This window comes from Chaetodon auriga, chromosome 15, assembly GCF_051107435.1.
Source record: "Chaetodon auriga isolate fChaAug3 chromosome 15, fChaAug3.hap1, whole genome shotgun sequence".
Lineage (NCBI taxonomy): Eukaryota > Metazoa > Chordata > Actinopteri > Chaetodontiformes > Chaetodontidae > Chaetodon > Chaetodon auriga.
Window position 1 is genome coordinate 21,337,402 of NC_135088.1, and position 19,256 is coordinate 21,356,657.

The 19,256-nt window shown below is 42.5% G+C and overlaps 1 protein-coding gene across 3 annotated transcripts in view; it reads left to right on the forward strand.

Annotated features, from left to right (window-relative positions):
* The window catches only part of LOC143332724 (cell adhesion molecule DSCAM-like), a 98,201-nt gene that overhangs the window by 70,664 nt on the left and 8,281 nt on the right, over positions 1 to 19,256 (forward strand). For all 3 annotated transcript variants that reach the window (XM_076750482.1, XM_076750480.1, XM_076750481.1), the window contains exons 11-23: positions 901 to 1,080; positions 9,811 to 10,007; positions 10,345 to 10,441; positions 10,570 to 10,698; positions 10,937 to 11,104; positions 11,773 to 11,843; positions 12,711 to 12,954; positions 13,370 to 13,516; positions 16,424 to 16,579; positions 17,026 to 17,159; positions 17,917 to 18,070; positions 18,691 to 18,808; positions 18,928 to 19,091. In XM_076750482.1, coding sequence (XP_076606597.1) covers positions 901 to 1,080; positions 9,811 to 10,007; positions 10,345 to 10,441; positions 10,570 to 10,698; positions 10,937 to 11,104; positions 11,773 to 11,843; positions 12,711 to 12,954; positions 13,370 to 13,516; positions 16,424 to 16,579; positions 17,026 to 17,159; positions 17,917 to 18,070; positions 18,691 to 18,808; positions 18,928 to 19,091 — 1,959 coding nt within the window. The remainder of the gene's footprint in view (positions 1 to 900; positions 1,081 to 9,810; positions 10,008 to 10,344; positions 10,442 to 10,569; positions 10,699 to 10,936; positions 11,105 to 11,772; positions 11,844 to 12,710; positions 12,955 to 13,369; positions 13,517 to 16,423; positions 16,580 to 17,025; positions 17,160 to 17,916; positions 18,071 to 18,690; positions 18,809 to 18,927; positions 19,092 to 19,256) is intronic.

Sequence of the window (19,256 nt, forward strand, 5' to 3'; positions counted from 1 at the left end):
ATTTCTGGTTAAGTCGTTCTGTCACAGTAAGAGCAGAGCAGGTGGACCCAAATGCAGGAAACAGCAGGCAGACAGAATCAAATGCTAAAGTCCTTTTTGAAAATAACAAAACTGAGACACAGGAACAGGCAAACAAAGCAGACATGACAAAGACTGAACTGAGAACTGGACTAAAATACAAACATAGATAGAGAATAGATAGAGAAGCACAGGTGAGGGGAATGAGATGAATGAAACAGGAGAAGAGGAAAGGAGCTGATTGGCCAGGGAAAACACTGGGAACAGGGCAGGGCGGGTGCAAGACAGGTGTGGAGAGAAAGTGTGGAGGGAAAAGCAGGCTGGGGAGGAACACAGAAGGGAATCAGTGACACATTAAACAAGTAATTTCTGAAAGACTTTATTTTTCTCCATAAATCCTCAACCTTGTCACAGTCATATAGCATGTGTACCCTTGTTTCAACCTCCTAATGACACCACCAACTTAAATCTTTATCTTCTTAGTTTAAGCAGAGCCATTGTGTTATGAGTTGAGCACCTCTGACTGAGGATCTTAGAAATGATTAATAGCATTTGGACTTCTTGAGCAGAGGTATGCCAACATGATATGGCCTCATTCCACTGTTGTTCTTCAAAACCCCTCAGTGTCTTTCTCCCCAACCTAATTTAAGACCATCTGTTTTAGGTGTGTTGGCATATCTGATAAGGTCATCCAAAATTGATGCACCACGCTTTTTATAGAAGACAAATTGTAGTAAGGTTTGAGTTTCAGTGATTGGGTTTGGGCTTATTCTAAGCTTTTAGATATTTCTGTGGTAAGGGAATAAAATATTAAATAGCCAGTGTGTGTTTTCTTGTATTTGGTCAAACTTGGATTAATACTCATTCTGTGTTCTCTGACAGGTGCCGGGGTCCCTCAATTCAAACCCATCGCCCTCAACTCAGGCTTTCGGATCGAGGTGCTGGTCAATGGCTCTCTGTTCATCAAGCATGTGCTGGAAGAAGACAGTGGGTTCTACCTGTGTCGAGTCAGCAATGATGTTGGAGCTGATGTCAGCAAGTCCATGTATCTCAATGTCAAAAGTAGGTCTCATGGGAAAACATCACCTAAAACCTGAGAATGTGAATTTAGAATTCGCCTTTAAGGTGCTATAGACAGTGGTGTCTGCATTTGGCTACGTCTGGATGTTATGTATGTAGTGTTTTCTTTTATAGTCAGAGTTCCACAAATAATTAGTCACACTTTTGTCTAGTCAACTCTCCTTTTTCATCCTTTGGCTGTTCATGCTCAGTGCTGCTGGTAACATTAAAGAAAAAGTTAACACTAACGCACAAAGGTTAAGTGAGTTGAACTGGAGTCGGCTTTGTCTGTGGCAGTCAGGCCACCAGCAAGATGCCGTCATGGTGCTTGCTCTGTGCTTTCTGCCTGAATGAATCCCACGAAAGCAACGGGCAAAGCTACCACATCTTTTGGAGAAAGTGCAGCATTTATCCGCTGTGTGGCCCAGGACTTAACTCCCCTCCATTAAGCCCTGAATTCTGCATGCAGGCAGGAGCTGCCATGTGGAAAAGAGGGCTGAGGGACGGGAATGGGGGTTGGAGTTATCATGTCCATTTCCCCACCATGTCATCTTCTATCTTCTCTCTACTTTTTAGTTGTTGCCCCCCCCCCCAATTACTGCATGTTTTGTCTATTGAATTCTATAGCCCAGTTAGTTTATCCCACTTTTATGTTTGCAAGAGATACAGACATTTTTTATGTGTGATAGAATGATCAATTAGAGTATGTGTATCCATATCCTTCCCTTCATGCCTGACCAGTGTTATAGTTGTAGAGCCGTCACTGATCATGAAAGAGCGTCACGAGAGTCTAATGTGTGATTTAATCCACCGAAGCTTCCCCAAGATAAAGATGCTGGAAGCTGGGATTTGACAGTTCACATACTTCTTCTGTGGCACCAACAACACAATGTCACAAGTAATGTGTCTCTGAATTCCACAAAATCATTCAGTTCCATGAGTTTGAGCTCATGCTTGTGATTGTGGATTTGCATGTGTTTGCGCGTGTGTGTGTGTGTGTGTGTGTGTGTGTGTGTGTGTGTGTGTGTGTGATCTCCTGCCAGTCTGCTGTGGCTGTGTGCTCATTTTGATCAGTCATTGCTAGATGAGGCTTATGCCCCTGTGGCTCTTATCAAGCCAGACCAGAGTACTCCCTGCTGAGTGTCTCACTGTCTGCCAGCCACAGTCAAATAGGGTACCACTCCTTCATGACCCCTCCTGTCTGAATGTAGCCTATCATGCTCCCTCACAGACAAACACACTTGCACAGAGACACAGAGGCAACAACTCTCAGTACAGTCCCTTATGTCATTCTAGTGTGATTTACAGTTAAATATCTATGAATATATCCCTTTGAAGTGTTTTTGTATACTCTGTTAGCCCCACTGTAGGATGTTTGCAGTGAAAAGTTCTCCATGAAAGCAAGCTTGCTTAATTTCTTTTCTTCTCTGCACTTACATTAAAAACGTAATATAGCATAGATTGAATCATATCTTCTCCTTGTTGCTTAGCTCTTTTTTATTTAGCAAAATTCTAATGACAACATCCTGTATGATATGCAGGCCAATCAGAGTGCTGTCAGAGCACTGCATAGCATTACAGGCAATTGAGCACTTTGATTTGGCAAAGAAAATACAAACCCCATTGACAACTGCAACAAGTGGAGAGACTCTCTGTGGCAAAAATGTCTTTGTGCCCTGCTCAGAATAATTGGCATAAATTAGCCTGCAGAGTAGACTGCAGCCATCAAAACCCGTTGACTACACCACAATCTTTGTGAGTCACATTACGTGTTTACTGTATGAGGACATGTAGCATTCGGCACAGTTTTCACAGTACAAAAAACTGTCCACTTTTAGGTGTGGTGTGTCACTTTGTAAGACATCTCACAGAATTTATGAACTGGCTTTTTTTTTTTTTTTTAACCACATCCTCGACAACATATGATCATGGAAACACAAACACACTGCTATTGTCTGTGTGTGTGTGTGTGTGTGTGTGTGTGTGTGTGTGTGTGTGTGTGTGTGTGTCAGCAGTCTCTCAGGTGCATGCTCTGCTCCTCAAGTGTCAGGCTGTTGTTGTGATAGTTGTGCTGTCCTGATTTGTGTCTCTCTCTCTCTGTAGTAACCTGAATCTCCCTGGGCGCCAGGGGAGCCATACCTCATCCTATCTCTCCTGTGTGTGCGCGCATGTGTGTATGTGTGTGCGTAAAGACAACTAGCTCATTAACCCTTAAAGCCTCTCCATGTGCTTAATAGGCACAGTGTTGCACCTGTACAGTCCGCTAGAACTTCGGAGGCTGTGATGCTCAGTAATGTTGGACACTGTGATGTTCTGTACACTCTGTGCCATTTCTATGTTGTTTATCCAGGCCAGCCTACACCACTTGAGCAGGGGCAGCTACTTAAGAGGCTTAGGAGCCAATTATGGAGGCACACAAGCTGACACATGCTGAAGTACTCACGTGATGGATAGTATGATCTTCGCTGTGTATTATTGGCTGTCCAAGTGTGGCTTGATGTATCAGTAAACAAACAGTGGAAAATCAATAGATTCAATCAGAAACTCTGAGATGTATAGTATAGACACATGCATAGTGAAGATGCTCTCAGGTCATATATGTGACACAGGTGAGCAAACAAGCTCAGAGGTACACACAAAGACAAACATTTGCACACAAAGCACTGCACACATTAATGCAAAGACATAATGTAAAGGCACAGATACAGTGCAGCACAGTGGAGCCATTACAAAAGAATAATGGGCCAGGCGGCTAATGCAGTGGTTTAGATAGATCCTGCTCTGCCAGGCTATTGTGGTGGACTCCCCGGGAAATGAATTGCAGCCATTGTGATGTCCTAGCTTGGCACTTTCATTGTTATGAGTGTCTGTGCATAGGCTAATGTCTCGTCGTAATACACCATGCATCATCCTGTATGAACACCGCCACTGCACTAACAGCCAGTAGAAATTGCTCGCACTCACTGCACCAGGATTAAGTTGTGTATGTCTGCATGTGTGACTATGTGTAGATGCACTTGTGTTTGTGTTTATTTTTCTCACACAAGCTTAGTAGTAGTAAGTAATAGTTTTTGGTCTGTCGTGACACTGGTTGCAGGTGGAAGCTGGAACAAATGATTTTTATGCAATGTCAAGTCAAGCATCCCTACCTCCAAAACAGATGCAATTCAGTCAATTCATTACCAATCCACAGCGGATGCTATCAGAGTCAGTCAACAGCCACTCGATGTTTATCAGGGCCAATTAAGACCAATCAAGGCTATTAGACATCATAATGTCGGCAGACACAGTGATGAGGGCAGAGCACTTAATGAGGCTTCACTGTAGAGAAGTGGTAAATGGTCTTGTGGTCACTGAGCAGTCTCTCAAGCACAACGTCCTTCAGACAACCATAAGGAAGTCCCCTCTTCCTCTGATCTCTATTTCTTTCATCTTATTTACTCATCTGCATCCAAGCCCCCTCCCTCCCACCTCTGCACAGAAGCCTGCCCAGTCTGCAGGCATACATTTGGCATCATGCTCCATGCCCAAGCCAATTGTGCAGCTAAGGGAATTATTTCAGTACATTGCAGGCGGTCAGTGAACCAGTCATCTTTGTGCTTTTGCCACAGAGCTCTTCCCTTCCCCCCATCCACGCCGTTGCTTCCCCAGCGCCCACTTACAGTGTGCCTCCAGGGCAGGGAGCTATACGCATCCTAGCTCATCTTCTCTTGTCTGGCCCTCGTGGCCCCATTGAGCCAGGGTGCCCTGTAGCTTACACTGGCCAGCCAGGCGGCCAGTGACACAATGTGGGGTGAAATGCAGACTAGCAGCCCAGTGCTCTCAGCATGGGTGATGATGCCAGCTCATCTGCAGAAAAGATAGCACACCAGAGGGTTTTTTTAAGTAGAAATTATCAGCACTTAAAAATTGTTTGAATTGATTGGATACAACTTTGACAGCCCCAGAAATCCTCTGGATCTCAGTAAAAGATTTTAGATTGTTAGCAACAGTTTTAGTAATAATTTTCATAATGGGATGAAAAGTGTAGTCAGACAGCTATTACTGAACAGCTGATCAAACATAGTGTCACATCAACAATCCATACTTCAGCAGAAAACCCAAGAAAAAGAACATCACGTTAAGTCACACAGTTTAAACGCAATACAAATGTGAGTGACCGCACAACCTCAGTTGTCGACTAAATGATCTTTGTCAATCATTTCCTTTTTGCAAAATGTTAATGTGACTTCAAAAATGGAGCTTGATGCTTTTTGTTAATGACAACCTTGCTCAAATGAAAATATCATATCTGACTGAACCTCTCAGATGGTCTCACAGCTTTATTTCTTGTATTGTAGATGCCCACCACTTGAAGTAGCCATTCTGCTATAATTATCTTCTATTATAATTCTCCTGATTCCTCCTTTTGGTTAATTTTGCTCACACTGACATCGCCAGTTTGAAACACTAGAAAAATAGTCTATTTGTGTCTTTATTTTTTGCCCTGCATTGCGACATTCAGGGCGTGATTGTGTAATCATCATCATACTCCTGTGAAAATCAATGGCAGGTCCATGTTCTATTCCTGGCTACTAGAAATGGCCCTTTTTCTAAGAGTGGAGACCAGACAGAGAGAGGAAGGAGGAGAGGGAGGAGGGAGGCAAGGTGGGGAGAGGAGCGAGAGGAGAGACTGTCCGATGCTGGTTGGCATGGTAACCTGGCCAGGTGAAAGGGAGCCTGGGAGAAGGGAGGGAGAGGGGGCTTTTGTCTCATGGGAGTAGCCTATCAGCAGCCAGCCTATCCCCCACAATCCCCTGCAGGCTTAAGCGTATCATCACTGCCCTCTGGGTTGTTCTGGAGGAACAGGGCTCTCCTCACCTCCACATAAAAGACACATTGTGCTGTGCAGTAAACATTCTGTACACTCCACACTCTGCCTGTTATTCTCTGCTTTTCTAAAAACTGTAATGCTGATGTGTTCTTTGTTTATGCATTCTGATTATTATCAGTGTGTATGCTAGTGTGATGTGGTTTGGGACCGCAGCATACTGGTATACACACTGCCATCATCCTCGCCTCTTCCTAACAAACACATCACATCTTACTGGTTTCTGAAGAGAGCAATGCATGGATGTTTTTCCTGTGTCTAAGTGTGTGAGAAGGACAGTGAGCACTATTTAGTCATCTGTTTATGCTTCATTTGAACATGTCAGTACGGCTTATAAACCTAGATTTAGTCTTTTCCAGTCATTGTGCATACAGGAAATGATTAATAAAACAGCGAAATCCAGCGAGACACACAAACAAAGATTTCCATGGTAAGATAAACTAGATTATTCAAAGTGACTCACAGTGATTGATATTATTTTAGATAAAATTTGCAATCAAATCGGCTTTTTATGTCCAGCAGCTTGCCATGTGTTCAAGGCTGATTTAGATATCAGCGGAATTGATGCCTAATGAGACAGAGGACTCCCTTTTTCCTCCCTCACCTCCTCTCTTTCTCTTTCTCTGTCTTTTTTTCTTTTCCTCTCTTCACTCCTCCCCGTAGCCCTGTTCCCATAATTGCACTGGATATTAAAGAAATACATCAACACAACAATTACAGGGCCACAAAGTATGCCTCAGGGCTGGCTCAGCTGGGCTGCTTGCACACACAAAGCCACACGTTTGTGCACACATGCATATACATAGACATGAGCTGATGCATGTGCAAACACGTAGACACAGATGCATAAATTGCATGCGCCTCGTCTCTGAGCCCTCTTCATTGTTGTAAAGACATTCCCATTGTTGAGTATTTGCTTTTCGTCCCTGCCTTCTTTGACATTAGTCTCCAATCAAGATGTATTGTTGTAAAATGAATTTAGCTTGATGTTCAGAATGCATTACCTGCAGAGCTGCTGCATTGCTCACAGGTTAAAATGAAAGTGACTAGTTTGATCGGAGAACCACATAAAACAATACCCAAATCTGCAAAATGATTTCCTATTCCAAAAGGGAATTGGGGCGCTGTATGCGATGTAAATTAAAACAAAATGGAATAAGTTGCTAATCCTTTTTGACATATATTCAATTGAATACAGTAGAAAAACAATATATTTAATGTTTGACTTCATCAGCTTCATTGATTTTTGTAAATATCTGCTGATTCTGAATTTAATGCTGCAACACATCTCAAACTAGTTGGGACAGGAGCAACTAAAGACTGGGAAAGATGTGGAATGCTCCAAAAACACCTGTTTGGAACATTCCACAGGTAAACAGGTTCATTGGTAACAGGTGATAGCATCATGATTGGGTATGAAAGGGGCATCCTAGAAAGGCTCAGCCGTTCAGAAGCAAGGATGGAGAGAGATGATTGTAGAAAGGGCTCAGGAACACTTCATAAAACAGTTGTTGGTAGTTTGTAAATAATTGCAGTCTGTTTTATTTACGATTTATACAGCGTCCCAACTTTTTTAGAATCGGAATATGTGCCGATATCAGTAACTGATTGAGGAAAATAAATGATGATGATTAACGATGCAACTCTGAATTGACATTTCCTCTCCTGGTTGAATAGAAGATGGACAGGTCTTTGAAAAGTCTGGTTCGTCAGTACAATATTTTGAAACAGTATCTGGAAATGGTGTTTCTAACAGTTCGCACAACTCGTAATTCATCTGTATATCCAGTAATTATCAGTCCAGCCTCATGTATTGTCAGCACAGCTGTCTCTAGTCTTAGACTGAGTTTAAAAGAACATATAAACTTTATTATGTCCCTCAAGTGTGAAATTTTCTTTTCTTCTTTTTCCACACTGTCATTAGCTAACTTGAATCTAGAAACAAGGAAGAGTCACTGCTTTGATTAGTCAGTCCAAACCTGTGATAGGTGATCGGTTTGGTCACATCACCAGCTGATCATGCTCAGATTTGCCCCGTGTCAGCGTATCAATAACAGCATCTGTTGAGCTGTAATATGTCAAAAATATTGGGAATGGTACAATGGTACAAATGTGCTATGAAACAAAAATCTACTGTAGCTTTAATGTACTTCCCTTCCAGATCCTGGATACTGAAATCTTTCTAATGTTTACAGTAGGGACATTCTCTACACACCTCATCTCCTCACTGTCCTTGCTTTTTGTCACCTAGCACAGTGTCCCACTCTGCCGGGAGTGTCAACAACATCGCCCCGTGCCACCTCTGAGCCTCTTACATGGCAAAATGAAAGTAGCTGTGCACTAAAATGATAACGTTTAAATAAAGCCTGAGCAGTTATTTTTTTTCCCCTCACTTTACCAAATGCATCTCACAAAAAATTCATACTTGTCATGCAAAATAAATCAGCGTTCTTTTCCATAGCCGAGTCCCAAATGGCTTCAGAGTGAATAAGAGATGAGGCTTAAATGTTTGCAACCTCTTGCCTGACACTTCCCATCACATCACTGAGGTCACGCTTAGTGTGTTTCTGTGTGTGTGTGCGTGCGAGCGAGCGCACACATTTGTCCGTGTGTGCGAGCTTGTGTGTGTGCGTGGGTGTGAGTGTGTGTGAGCAACTGGGAGCAGAGGGTTGTTATACACTCTGCTGTGGGTGTAATGAGGCATGCATGTCGTTAGTGTGCGTTTAGTGTTGTGTCTTCAGAGTGTTGTTAGAGCATCACTGTACCATTAAGGACCCTCAGATACAAGATACATGCCAAGGCTGCTCGTTGCCTTCAACACTAAACAACACAAACATTAAAGGGAAGCTGCTCATAATGTGAATACTTTGAGTGCCTAATGTAAGCAAGTTTTTCCACTTAAACACAATGTCAAACTGTTTGTTTTTTATTTTAAAAATGGCAGTTAATAAGCTTTTTTTTTTGCATCACACATAGGTAAATAGTTGAGATTAAAATGCCAGACTGTTCTTGTTTGCGTCACTTCTCAAAAAGCCTGTTTTTCATCATGACCTTTCACCCGATCACACGCTCACCTGTCTCAGTAACTTCCGCGAGCCAACTAATCTGGCTTGCCCCTGTTACCTACCGTAACCAAAGTAGAAAGACTGTGTTTGTGCTCTTAGTGAAAATGTTTGACTTTCTCTGAGGAACATCTTTGGATTAACTGTACAGAGGTAACTCTGCACAGTAAGCTCTTCACTCTGATGCTGAGTAAAATCACCAACCTGCCTAGCGAGTTAGCTGGCAGGGTAAGTAGAGTCGCCAAGATAAATAGAATAAAAGGTTAGTTACTGTCTTTGAATTGTGTTTATATGCAGTGGCACCCTGTGCTTGATTGATTCTGAATCACTGCTGTACTGTTGCTGTTGTAATTCACAGGAGCGACCAAAGGCATTATTGGCTGAAAACTGTGGGGGTGTGACTGATGATAACTCCACTGTCAGAGGAAAATACTAACTTTAAATAAAAGCAGACTTTAGAAAAATGGACACTTTGAAATGAAAAATTATAGAAAGCAAACAAAACAGGAAGCCATAGAAAAACAATAACATGAACACAAGGAAAACTGTTGCAATGAAAACCAGAATGATTCATAATAATAATGAGTAGAGTTTTAATAATGTCTTAAATTTAAGTTTATTTATATACTTTTTGACTTCATTGAAATCATCATCTATTTCATAATATCTCATTTGTTTAGTTAATGTTGACCACTTTGGGGCTCCACATATTGAACTACTCAGTTATAACTCAAGTTGCAATGTGGGTCATCTAGAAAATAATATCTCCCTCTCTTTTTCTCCACCTTATTTTCACAACAGTTCCTGCCATGATCACGTCCTACCCCAACACCACGCTGGCCACGCAGGGTGAAGAGAAGAAGATGAGCTGCACAGCCCACGGTGAGAAACCCATCATGGTACGCTGGGAGAAAGAGGAACGCATCATCAACCCCGAGACCAGCCGCTACGTGGTTTCTGTCAAGGAGGTGGGCGATGAAGTCATCTCCACCCTGCAGGTAAGAGGCTGAGCTGCTTGGAAGTGTAAAATTCAAGTCAGGGCCACCTATTGGATGTTTTCTGTACAAAACCTCATCACACTATAAGGTTCTATCTTTATGTATTCTGACAGTTTGAGACAGACAAATAACTTGTTGAACTCTTCACCACTCATGTCTACACTAAGGTGATGACCTGTGATGATGGGTCACGAGTAGACATCGCTTCATTTTAATTGGACACAAATCAAAAAGTCGTGGGAACTATAACTGAAGGGAGACAGTATAGATATCACATATTTGCCAGTGAAAATCCACCCGCATATTATGTTTTACATCCTTCCTGTGCATCCATTAGATCATGCCCACAGTGAGGGAGGACTCTGGCTTCTTCTCCTGCCATGCCATCAACTCCTTTGGTGAAGACAGAGGGATCATACAGCTCACAGTGCAAGGTATAACTGCACCCATTTCATCTACTCAAAGAAAAAAACAAACAAATGCTGTAACTGAACTTTCCAACATTCACACAAGTTCACTAACACGGAAATAAGAAAATGTTTCTCAACATTGTGCCTTGTAGAGCCCCCAGACCCCCCAGAGGTGGAGATCAGAGAAGTGAAGGACAGGACCATTGCATTACGTTGGACTATGGGTTTTGATGGCAACAGCCCAATCACAGGCTTTGATATTGAGAGCAAGAACAAATCAGGTAAAAGAAAATGTAGTTATATTGAAAATAAGATGGTGTGATCATATTCTAGCAAAAAATATTTGTTTGGGCTCGGTTAAAATTTGTAGAGAATGGTGTTTTGGTTGATGAATTATCCCTGCTTTCATTTTGTCTCAGCACTATAACGTAATGTAGCCTGTCCTAATGCACTTAGCTAGATTTGACCTCTCCCCTGACATCAGCAACCCCAATAATCCTCGACCTCTCCCCTTCACAGCCTCCTGGGATACTGCTCAGAAAACCAAAGATGTCTCACCTCAGCTGAACCAAGCCACCATCATCGACCTGCACCCCTCCTCCACCTACAACATCCGCATGTTCGCCAAGAACCTGATCGGCAAGAGCGAGGCCAGCAATGAGCTCACCATCACCACTGATGAAGCAGGTGAGAATGTACTGAAGGAGGATGAGGTTTTCTTTCTCCACTGCGCCACAAACATGTTTACAGTCTGTTTTGTATTCTGTTCAAAACTAAACTCGCTTTTCACTCCTTTTTTCAAGTACACAAAGAGTAACAGTAACAAGATTAAATCAAATTTGTTTCTGTGACCCAATAAATAGTGAGAGAAACAACAGTCAGACCTGACTGCAGGTGGTGAGTGAAAGACAAGAGGCAAAAGGATAAAGGGCCAACTGAGTCAATTCATTAACAGCCTGGTGACATCAGCACCATTGGCTCTGTTGCATTATTGAACACACGCTGACCTCGCACTAAAAGCAGAACTCTTCAATTAGCAGCCACAGTAGTAAATGTCACACTATGGTCAATAGACTGAGGCTGGACCCCTTCTGCAAATTAGCCCCCCATCCCTTCAGCTCCTATCTCTGCCACCCCCCACAGAGCACTTCTCCTCACCCTCAGCAGCCACCTATAAAAACTACCATCACATTCGTTAAAGTAGCCAGATCCAGACTCAGACTCATGTTTTGACATTTGTTTAGTGGGGCTATGTGCAGAGCAGTGTTGTCTGCAGCAGCCTTTTTAACATGTTTGAGGCGGTTGTTGAAAGTGTGTGGTTTTATAATATGTAAATGTCGGTGATGTGATCTCAGCTCCTGATGGACCACCTCAGGACGTGCAGCTGGAAGCCCTCTCCTCTCAGAGCATTCGAGTCACTTGGCGGGTAAGTTAATGCAACCCTATGTGCATAAAGTGAGTATGGAGTTGTGTGCAGATAGGTACACTCGGAGATGACAGAGGCTTAAAGATTGCTCTTTTCAATGCTGTTTCAAATTCAGTAGTTTTCAATGAGTATTCAACATTTAACCTGATACTGCACCAGTTGAGCTGCTCAGCAGAAAGCAGCAGAAGCTTGAAGCTGTCCTGGTCAGCTCCCAGGTGTGACTTTGTTTTACTGTATGAATGTAAAGCAGGATATTGCAGGAAAACAGCATGTGTGCTCACTTGACTTGTGACGAGTGCGTGTGTGCGTTTACAGTATTTCTGGCCATTATCAGTCTTTATTTTCATGTGTGGTGGTTTAAGTGAGGTAACAAGCTGTTGTTTCCATCATCTGCACAGACATTTTGGCCTTCTTTAAACCTTGGATCTCATCTTCCCAATCAAATTGTGAGATGTACTAATTTCATACATGGCACTGGAATGCATCTAAATATATGCCTCACATGATGACTATCAATCACAGATTACTTCCTCTCTCATTCTGTTTTAACATGGGAAACTGTGGTTGCTGCTGCTCTTCTCTTAGCCATGCAGTTTAAGAAGAGGATTGTGTTGGCTGCTGTATGTGGTGCCTCATTTTGGATGCCAACTGTGGTACTTTCAGTGAATTATTATATGAGGACTATGACGTCATTCACACACTGTACTACAGAAGTTTTCACGGCCCTCCTTCAGCACAGTTGGGAATGCAAATGCTTCAATTTGTCTTGTAAATTGTGGAACTTTTGCACTCAGGTAGCAGGGACTACTCTTAAGCACAGGGATGTTCATCGCCATTATCTCAAATAACCCATCATTCCTTTGCCAGGCACCCAAGAAGCACCTCCAGAATGGAGCCATCAGGGGCTACCAGGTGGGCTACAGAGAGTACAGCTCTGGTGGAAACTACCAGTTCAGTGTGATCAGCGTGGAAACCACAGGAGACAATGCAGAAAACCTGGTGCTGGACAACCTGAAGAAGTTTACCCAGTATGGGGTTGTGGTCCAAGCCAGCAACAGTGCTGGAACAGGGCCCTCTTCCACAGAGGTGGCTGCTACCACGCTGGAGGATGGTAAGACAGCAGGGAGGTGAACCTGGGACATGATATCAAAATCAAGTTGTGATGATGTCAGAATATTATGAAAAAAATCTGAAGAAGAAAACATTAGTAAAGAAAATCTGATGCAACATAATGAAAAAGACATTTGATAAAAGTGAAGTAGTGAGTAAGGGGTGCTACAAATACCAACACAGGATCCTACAAAGATATTGGATTTGATATATTTTAATATATTAAACACTCCTGTTTCCGAACAAAAATAATGCCATCACAACACATGCTGCTCTCTAAGGCACGCAGCACGATGTAAGAGATTTGTGAGGATATATCACAGCCTAGTGGGGATCAGAGGGTGCTGCTGCATGCTGTCAGTTTCTGCTGAGAGTTCTCTTTATTCACTGTCTGTCTCCTGGCTCTTCCCCCTCAGTGCCAAGTCGTCCTCCAGAGAACGTCCAGGCCACTGCCACGTCTCCAGAGGTCATCTCCCTGTCCTGGCTGACCCCTCCCAAAGATGCTCTAAATGGCAATCTGCTGGGTTTTAGAGTCATCTACTGGGCCAACCTGCCTGATGGAGGTATTCATTTATATCTGTGTGCAGCATGAAGACATGCAGGACAGTTCACATTAGCATTAACATGAGCCTTTTACATAAGTGGATATGAATGCCTCTGTCCCCAGGAATCTGCGCTTTCATCCATACAGTGGACTATTAGCTCCCAGTAAATTGAATTTAACAGAGCAATGTTGTGATCCAACAGAGATTTAGATCAGGCTTTGTCAAAGAAACATCACAAAACAGAACAACAACAGCAACAAACTAGCAAACAATGTTCAGAACTCAGCTGGTTGTGATCTGTTTCATTGAAGCTTCCCTGTGGAGTTTTTGACCTCTAGCAGCCGGGTGCAGCTGTTTTTCTGTGAGTGGGTCCCTGTTTTGTTTATCTTGTGAATGTTTACCGGACGCACATGCACATGCCGAAGACACAGTCATGGTACACAGTCCTACCAATTGTTTCCCACATTTGTGAAGATATTTGTTGGTAACACGCCACAATATGCTGCAATGCACCAGCAAAGACATAGATGAAGAAGACTGGTAGCAAGTAAACATAGATGTTAAATTCAAATAATTAAAAAAAATCATCTTGTTTTACGAGGAAGGAAATGAAACACATTTGTTTGACGTCAAGGACACACACAGTGCGTTTTGGTGAGTAACACTGATCTTTTGTTGCCTGAAAACTCCACAGGACCCCATTAAGAGTCAACTCTCTGAATCAGTCAGAGCTGGATAGAGATGGATTAAATAAAAAAAACCTTAATCGTGAAAATGGGTAAATGACTGTGGTTCTCAAACCAGCAACTCCATCACTATTTTATTACTAATAAATGTAGAAAACCACTGCAGATTCCCGCACAGGCTATGCACCTTACCTTGGTGTATCAGTTGGGTTAAACTGAAACATAAATACTTTGATTGTCTCACATCAAATTAGGCTCTGTTTTGCGTACTGGCTGATGTCAGTAAGTGTGAGTCAGAAATATCCTGTAATCTCTGCTGAATGTGAAAGGTTGTGAGCTAAACACTGGATAATGCTGTGTCTATATAAAATAACAAAGATTGTTATTGATGCTAACTAGTGACATATAGCTTATAGTTATCCAGGTCTGCTCTGGGTGTCTGAGTAATCCCCACTGCTGGCTGAAAGTCTGCGTGGTCCTGTGGAAGTCAGACAGAATGCCATGCCATTGTCACATGCCGGATTTGTGTCAGGGATTGGTTGTGACAGCATGATTACCTTTGACCCCTGCACTGTCACATCATGTTGGCATGCCTATAGAACATGAAGGCTCAGGACTTGACAGCCAGGATTAGTTTGCGTGGTAACAGTCTGTAGCTCCATGGGCAAATGCTCAAAGTTAAATTTAAATGTTATTATTTGTAAATGGTTTGGCTAATGTTGTATGTAAATATAATATAAATAATGGTCAACACTCTACTCTTAACATGTATCATTTGCAGTTGCTGTTCCGTAGTACTCAATCTCAGACAGGAGCAGTTGATCACTGTGAGAGAATGTGGTGTCAGTGACCAGCAGAGGGAGACACAAGCCCTCTGTAACAGTGACAGTAAATGCTCAGGGTTATGTTAAGGTTGCGCTTAATAATTTTTGACAATTGCAGGAAGCTGTGTGTGAATGGGCTCCTGCACATAGGAATACATGTTGATATACAATGATGTGCATCGCTTTTAAAGTTACAGAAATCATCAAATATCACTGAGTGGATGAGTTATGATTTTTTTGTGAAAGTCCAGACATGAGAACAGTACAGTTTCAATTAGATGGAAATAAAACAAATGACAACTGCAGAATCAACAAAGCCTCGTGTTGTAGGCTGCGATGGCCCATAAACATGGTGCACAGGATGAGCCAACAACCAGAACTGAAAACACTGCAGAGCAGCTTCACTGAGCTCAACCCAATGAGAAACCAAGTGACAAGTTTGTTTGTGCTGAACACAGAATATCAATAGCTCAGTTGTCAATACACAGATCCAGTCAAATTAGAAATAGTTTCAATGTACAACCCCAATTCCAAAAGTTGTTGGGATGCTGTCTAAAACAGAAGGTGATAATTTGATAATCATTTTTGACATATACTTTGAAAACAGTCCAAAGACATTATAATATTTATATATTTGGATGGAGGATGGAGCGAGGTTCACCACTTTGTGAACACATGATTGGATAAAGGACATTACTACATGGACTGAGGAACACTTTGGAAAACTGTTGTTGGTAAAAACAGTTTGTTTGCAAATGAATGCATTCTGTTTTATTTACGTTTTACACAGCTTCTTTAAAATCAGGGTTGTATCTGGACAGCTTAACAGGATATATACATGCACACAAGACACACATACACACTCGATGACGACACACAATCATGCATATAAAGCGTTTACTGTATGTAAAATGTCTGCGGTGTGATGGGTATCCAAGGAGTTTTAATTACTCATTAAAAGCCGGGGAAGAAGAGATGCAGCTGGTCTCGTTGATCTCTTGGGAGATGTGAAAAGAAGAGAAAAAAACAGGGAGATGAAAACAGTTGTTATGAAGAGAAATGGACAGAGAGCTGGGACACAGAAAGACATCAATAATTCAAACCCTAACAGCTGAGGGCAGCAGGCTGCCAGTCAAGACCTGCTGCCACTACAGCAGACCTTGAATGCAGAGCTGTTTAAACTTTGTGACTGAATATGACATTATATCCAAGGCTGTGCTATGACACCCTTGGGCCTGACACCAACTTTTATGTATGTGATCTGCTGTATAATATATTAGTCACATGTTTGGACCAGTGGCAGCTTGTCATATCACTGGGTAATTTATGGTGAGACACCTGACGTGTCCTCACTAAATTTGACTTTATTCCCCCTCCCTCCTCTCCCCTCTCCTGTCCTGTCCTCTGACCATCAGAGCTCGGAGAGATCAGGAATGTGACGACCTCTAAGCCCTCTCTGGAGCTGGATGGGCTGGAGAAGTATACCAACTACAGCATCCAGGTGTTGGCCTTCACCAGAGCAGGAGACGGTGTTCGCAGTGAACAGATTTACACCCGCACCAAGGAAGACGGTAGGAAGATTAAGTCACCTCTCCCAATAAAAGGCAGCTGTCACAATGCACTTGTCAAGGCGAGCTTGTGTCTTTTTATGAATATGCTCATACTTGTGCTGAAGTGTAATTTTGATTCACTGCTGTAGGGCATCAAAGAATTACAATATCTCTCATATTTACAGTAAGTGGTGAAGTGTCAGTTTTGCTAAATTGAGAATATTTTGTAGCAGTGAATGAACCCCTGCAGTAAAAATGAGGTAATGAGAAGGCGGCAGGGTCTTAAATATGCTTATTAAGTGGTGAGCTGTAACTCTTATATGTAGCAGGAAATCCTGAAGAATGTGACATTTGGCCGTCTGTTATCTTGTTTTATATTCAGTATAAAAAGCACCATAAAAATCTGGTGAGTAATAATATTATCTTAATGTGGGAAATATATCAACTAGATCATCTTTTTCTTTTAGTTCCTGGTCCTCCGGCAGGTGTGAAGGCAGCAGCAGCATCAAACTCTGTGGTGTTTGTGTCCTGGCTTCCTCCTCTCAAAGTGAACGGCATCATCAGGAAATACACTGTTTTCTGCTCCAACCCACACCCCACGGTAACACTTAAAGATGTGAAATTACACATGCAGTATTTTGATATGATCAAGTTTCAGTGTTTAGCATTTTGAACTGGGTGAAATTAAAGTGACCTGATCATTTAGGTCATTTAACTTAACAAACGTGTCGTTTTTCCATCTTTTTCTTACTGTCAACAAATCCCGTCTAAAAAAACAAAACCACCAATACTTGAGTCTGCCTCTCAATACTTTCTGACCTCTCTACTGGCACTCAGCTCGGAGGCTATTCCTTTCTAAAGCCTTTTCCTTTCCTAAAAGAGCTGGACCCAGTTGTTAAAAAGCAACTTAAAGCAGCTGTAATTAATATGTTTGTACTGGATAGAAAGCCTACAGAGAACTAACACTGACTCTGCAGTTCTCCTCAGCTCTACAGAGGTTTGTAGCATCTTTCATCTCATTGTTTTGGTTTGGCAGTCTACTGTACTCTACCTGCCCTGCACCAAACAGCTGACACACAATGTCAATGACCAGCCAGTAACCATAGTGACTATGGCGCAGAGGAATAAGATATAAGATCAGGTGTCGATACACACACATTACTTACTGATGAGGTCAGTTCATTCATGTTGGTTTTGGTATATTTATGGGATTTGTTGACACTAAGGAAAACATAGACACCACCAGACTTATCCTTTAACACTGAGTCAGTGTTTAATGTTGATTGAAATCATGATATTATATGAGTTTGATCTACAGCAGCAAGTTATGACAGTCCTGAATGTCTTCCCTCGCCCAGGTGAGCAGTGAGTTTGAGGCGGCCCCAGATGTGTTCTTCTACCGCATTCCCAACCTGAGCAGGAACCGTCAGTACAGTATCTGGGTGGTGGCCGTCACCGCTGCAGGCCGAGGAAACGCCAGTGAAATTATCACTGTCAAACCCATGGCTGAGGGTAGGTGGAGAGCTGATCTTTAGTACAGTTTGACAGTCAGTGCTGAGTAAAGCTGAAATACCTGCACTGCAGTGTTTCACGTTTAATCTATATACAGATTGCCTGATTTACTGGTAAATGAGAAGTAGAGAAGTAAGCATCACCCTCTTAAACCCATCTCACTTCACCAAGCTGGATGAAGAAAAAGTACCTCAGTCCTAGTATCTCTTTATAAGAAGACAGTTCATGGATCATCAGTTGAATGTAAATAAGCCTTTGTTTGGCCCTGCCAACACGCTACATGCTTGGTGAGAGCTGATAAGCTGATGGTATATGCTGATAGACCCCATGGTGTCTGGAGTCAGGACCCACAACTCCTGTTAGGATGTTCACATCCTGTCTGATGTCCAGGTGATGGATGTCCTCCCTTTCCTTCTCCACTGCTCAGATGGAGAGAGAAACACCATCAGACTGTGGCCCCTCACCCTGTAGCCTTGACTCAGTGAGCTGAGAGTCAGGGAATAAACAAGAGGACAACAAATGTGTCAAACTTTTTCTGAAATGATTTAGAAAACAACAACACATCTGATTGTTACTGCATCTCCTCTGTGGGCTGATGAAGCATGTGTACATTTGTGCAGCTCCAGCTCGGATCCTGACCTTCAACAGAACAGTAACGACCCCCTGGATGAGGGACATTGTGCTGCCTTGTAAAGCAGTGGGAGATCCCTCGCCAACCATCAAGTGGCTGAAGGAGATGTGAGTACAGCACAAATAAAAACATAATATATTTGCATATATTCTCCTACAGTAGCTGACTTCGTCTCTTCAAAGTTACTGAAAACATAGTGCTAATTCTTAACTCATCTATTTTTCAGCAATGGAACCCCAGCACCTGTTGTGATTGACAGCCGGCGCAGCGTCCACGGCAACGGCAGCCTTGTTATTCGCACTGTGAAAGCAGAGGATTCTGGGAACTACACTTGTGTGGCCAGTAACAGCTTTGGGTCGGACAAGATCGTCCTCAACCTGCAGGTTCAAGGTAAGAAATACAAGAGTAAAAAACAGCATTTATGTAGCAGCCCTTAACAACTAGTGCTACACAGGTGCTGCACCTGTGCTTTGGTTTAATGCATTTACACACCTTTTGACCATAGAAAACAATCTTTGTGGGATGCAAATGAGCTTTGCCGTTATACACATTTTT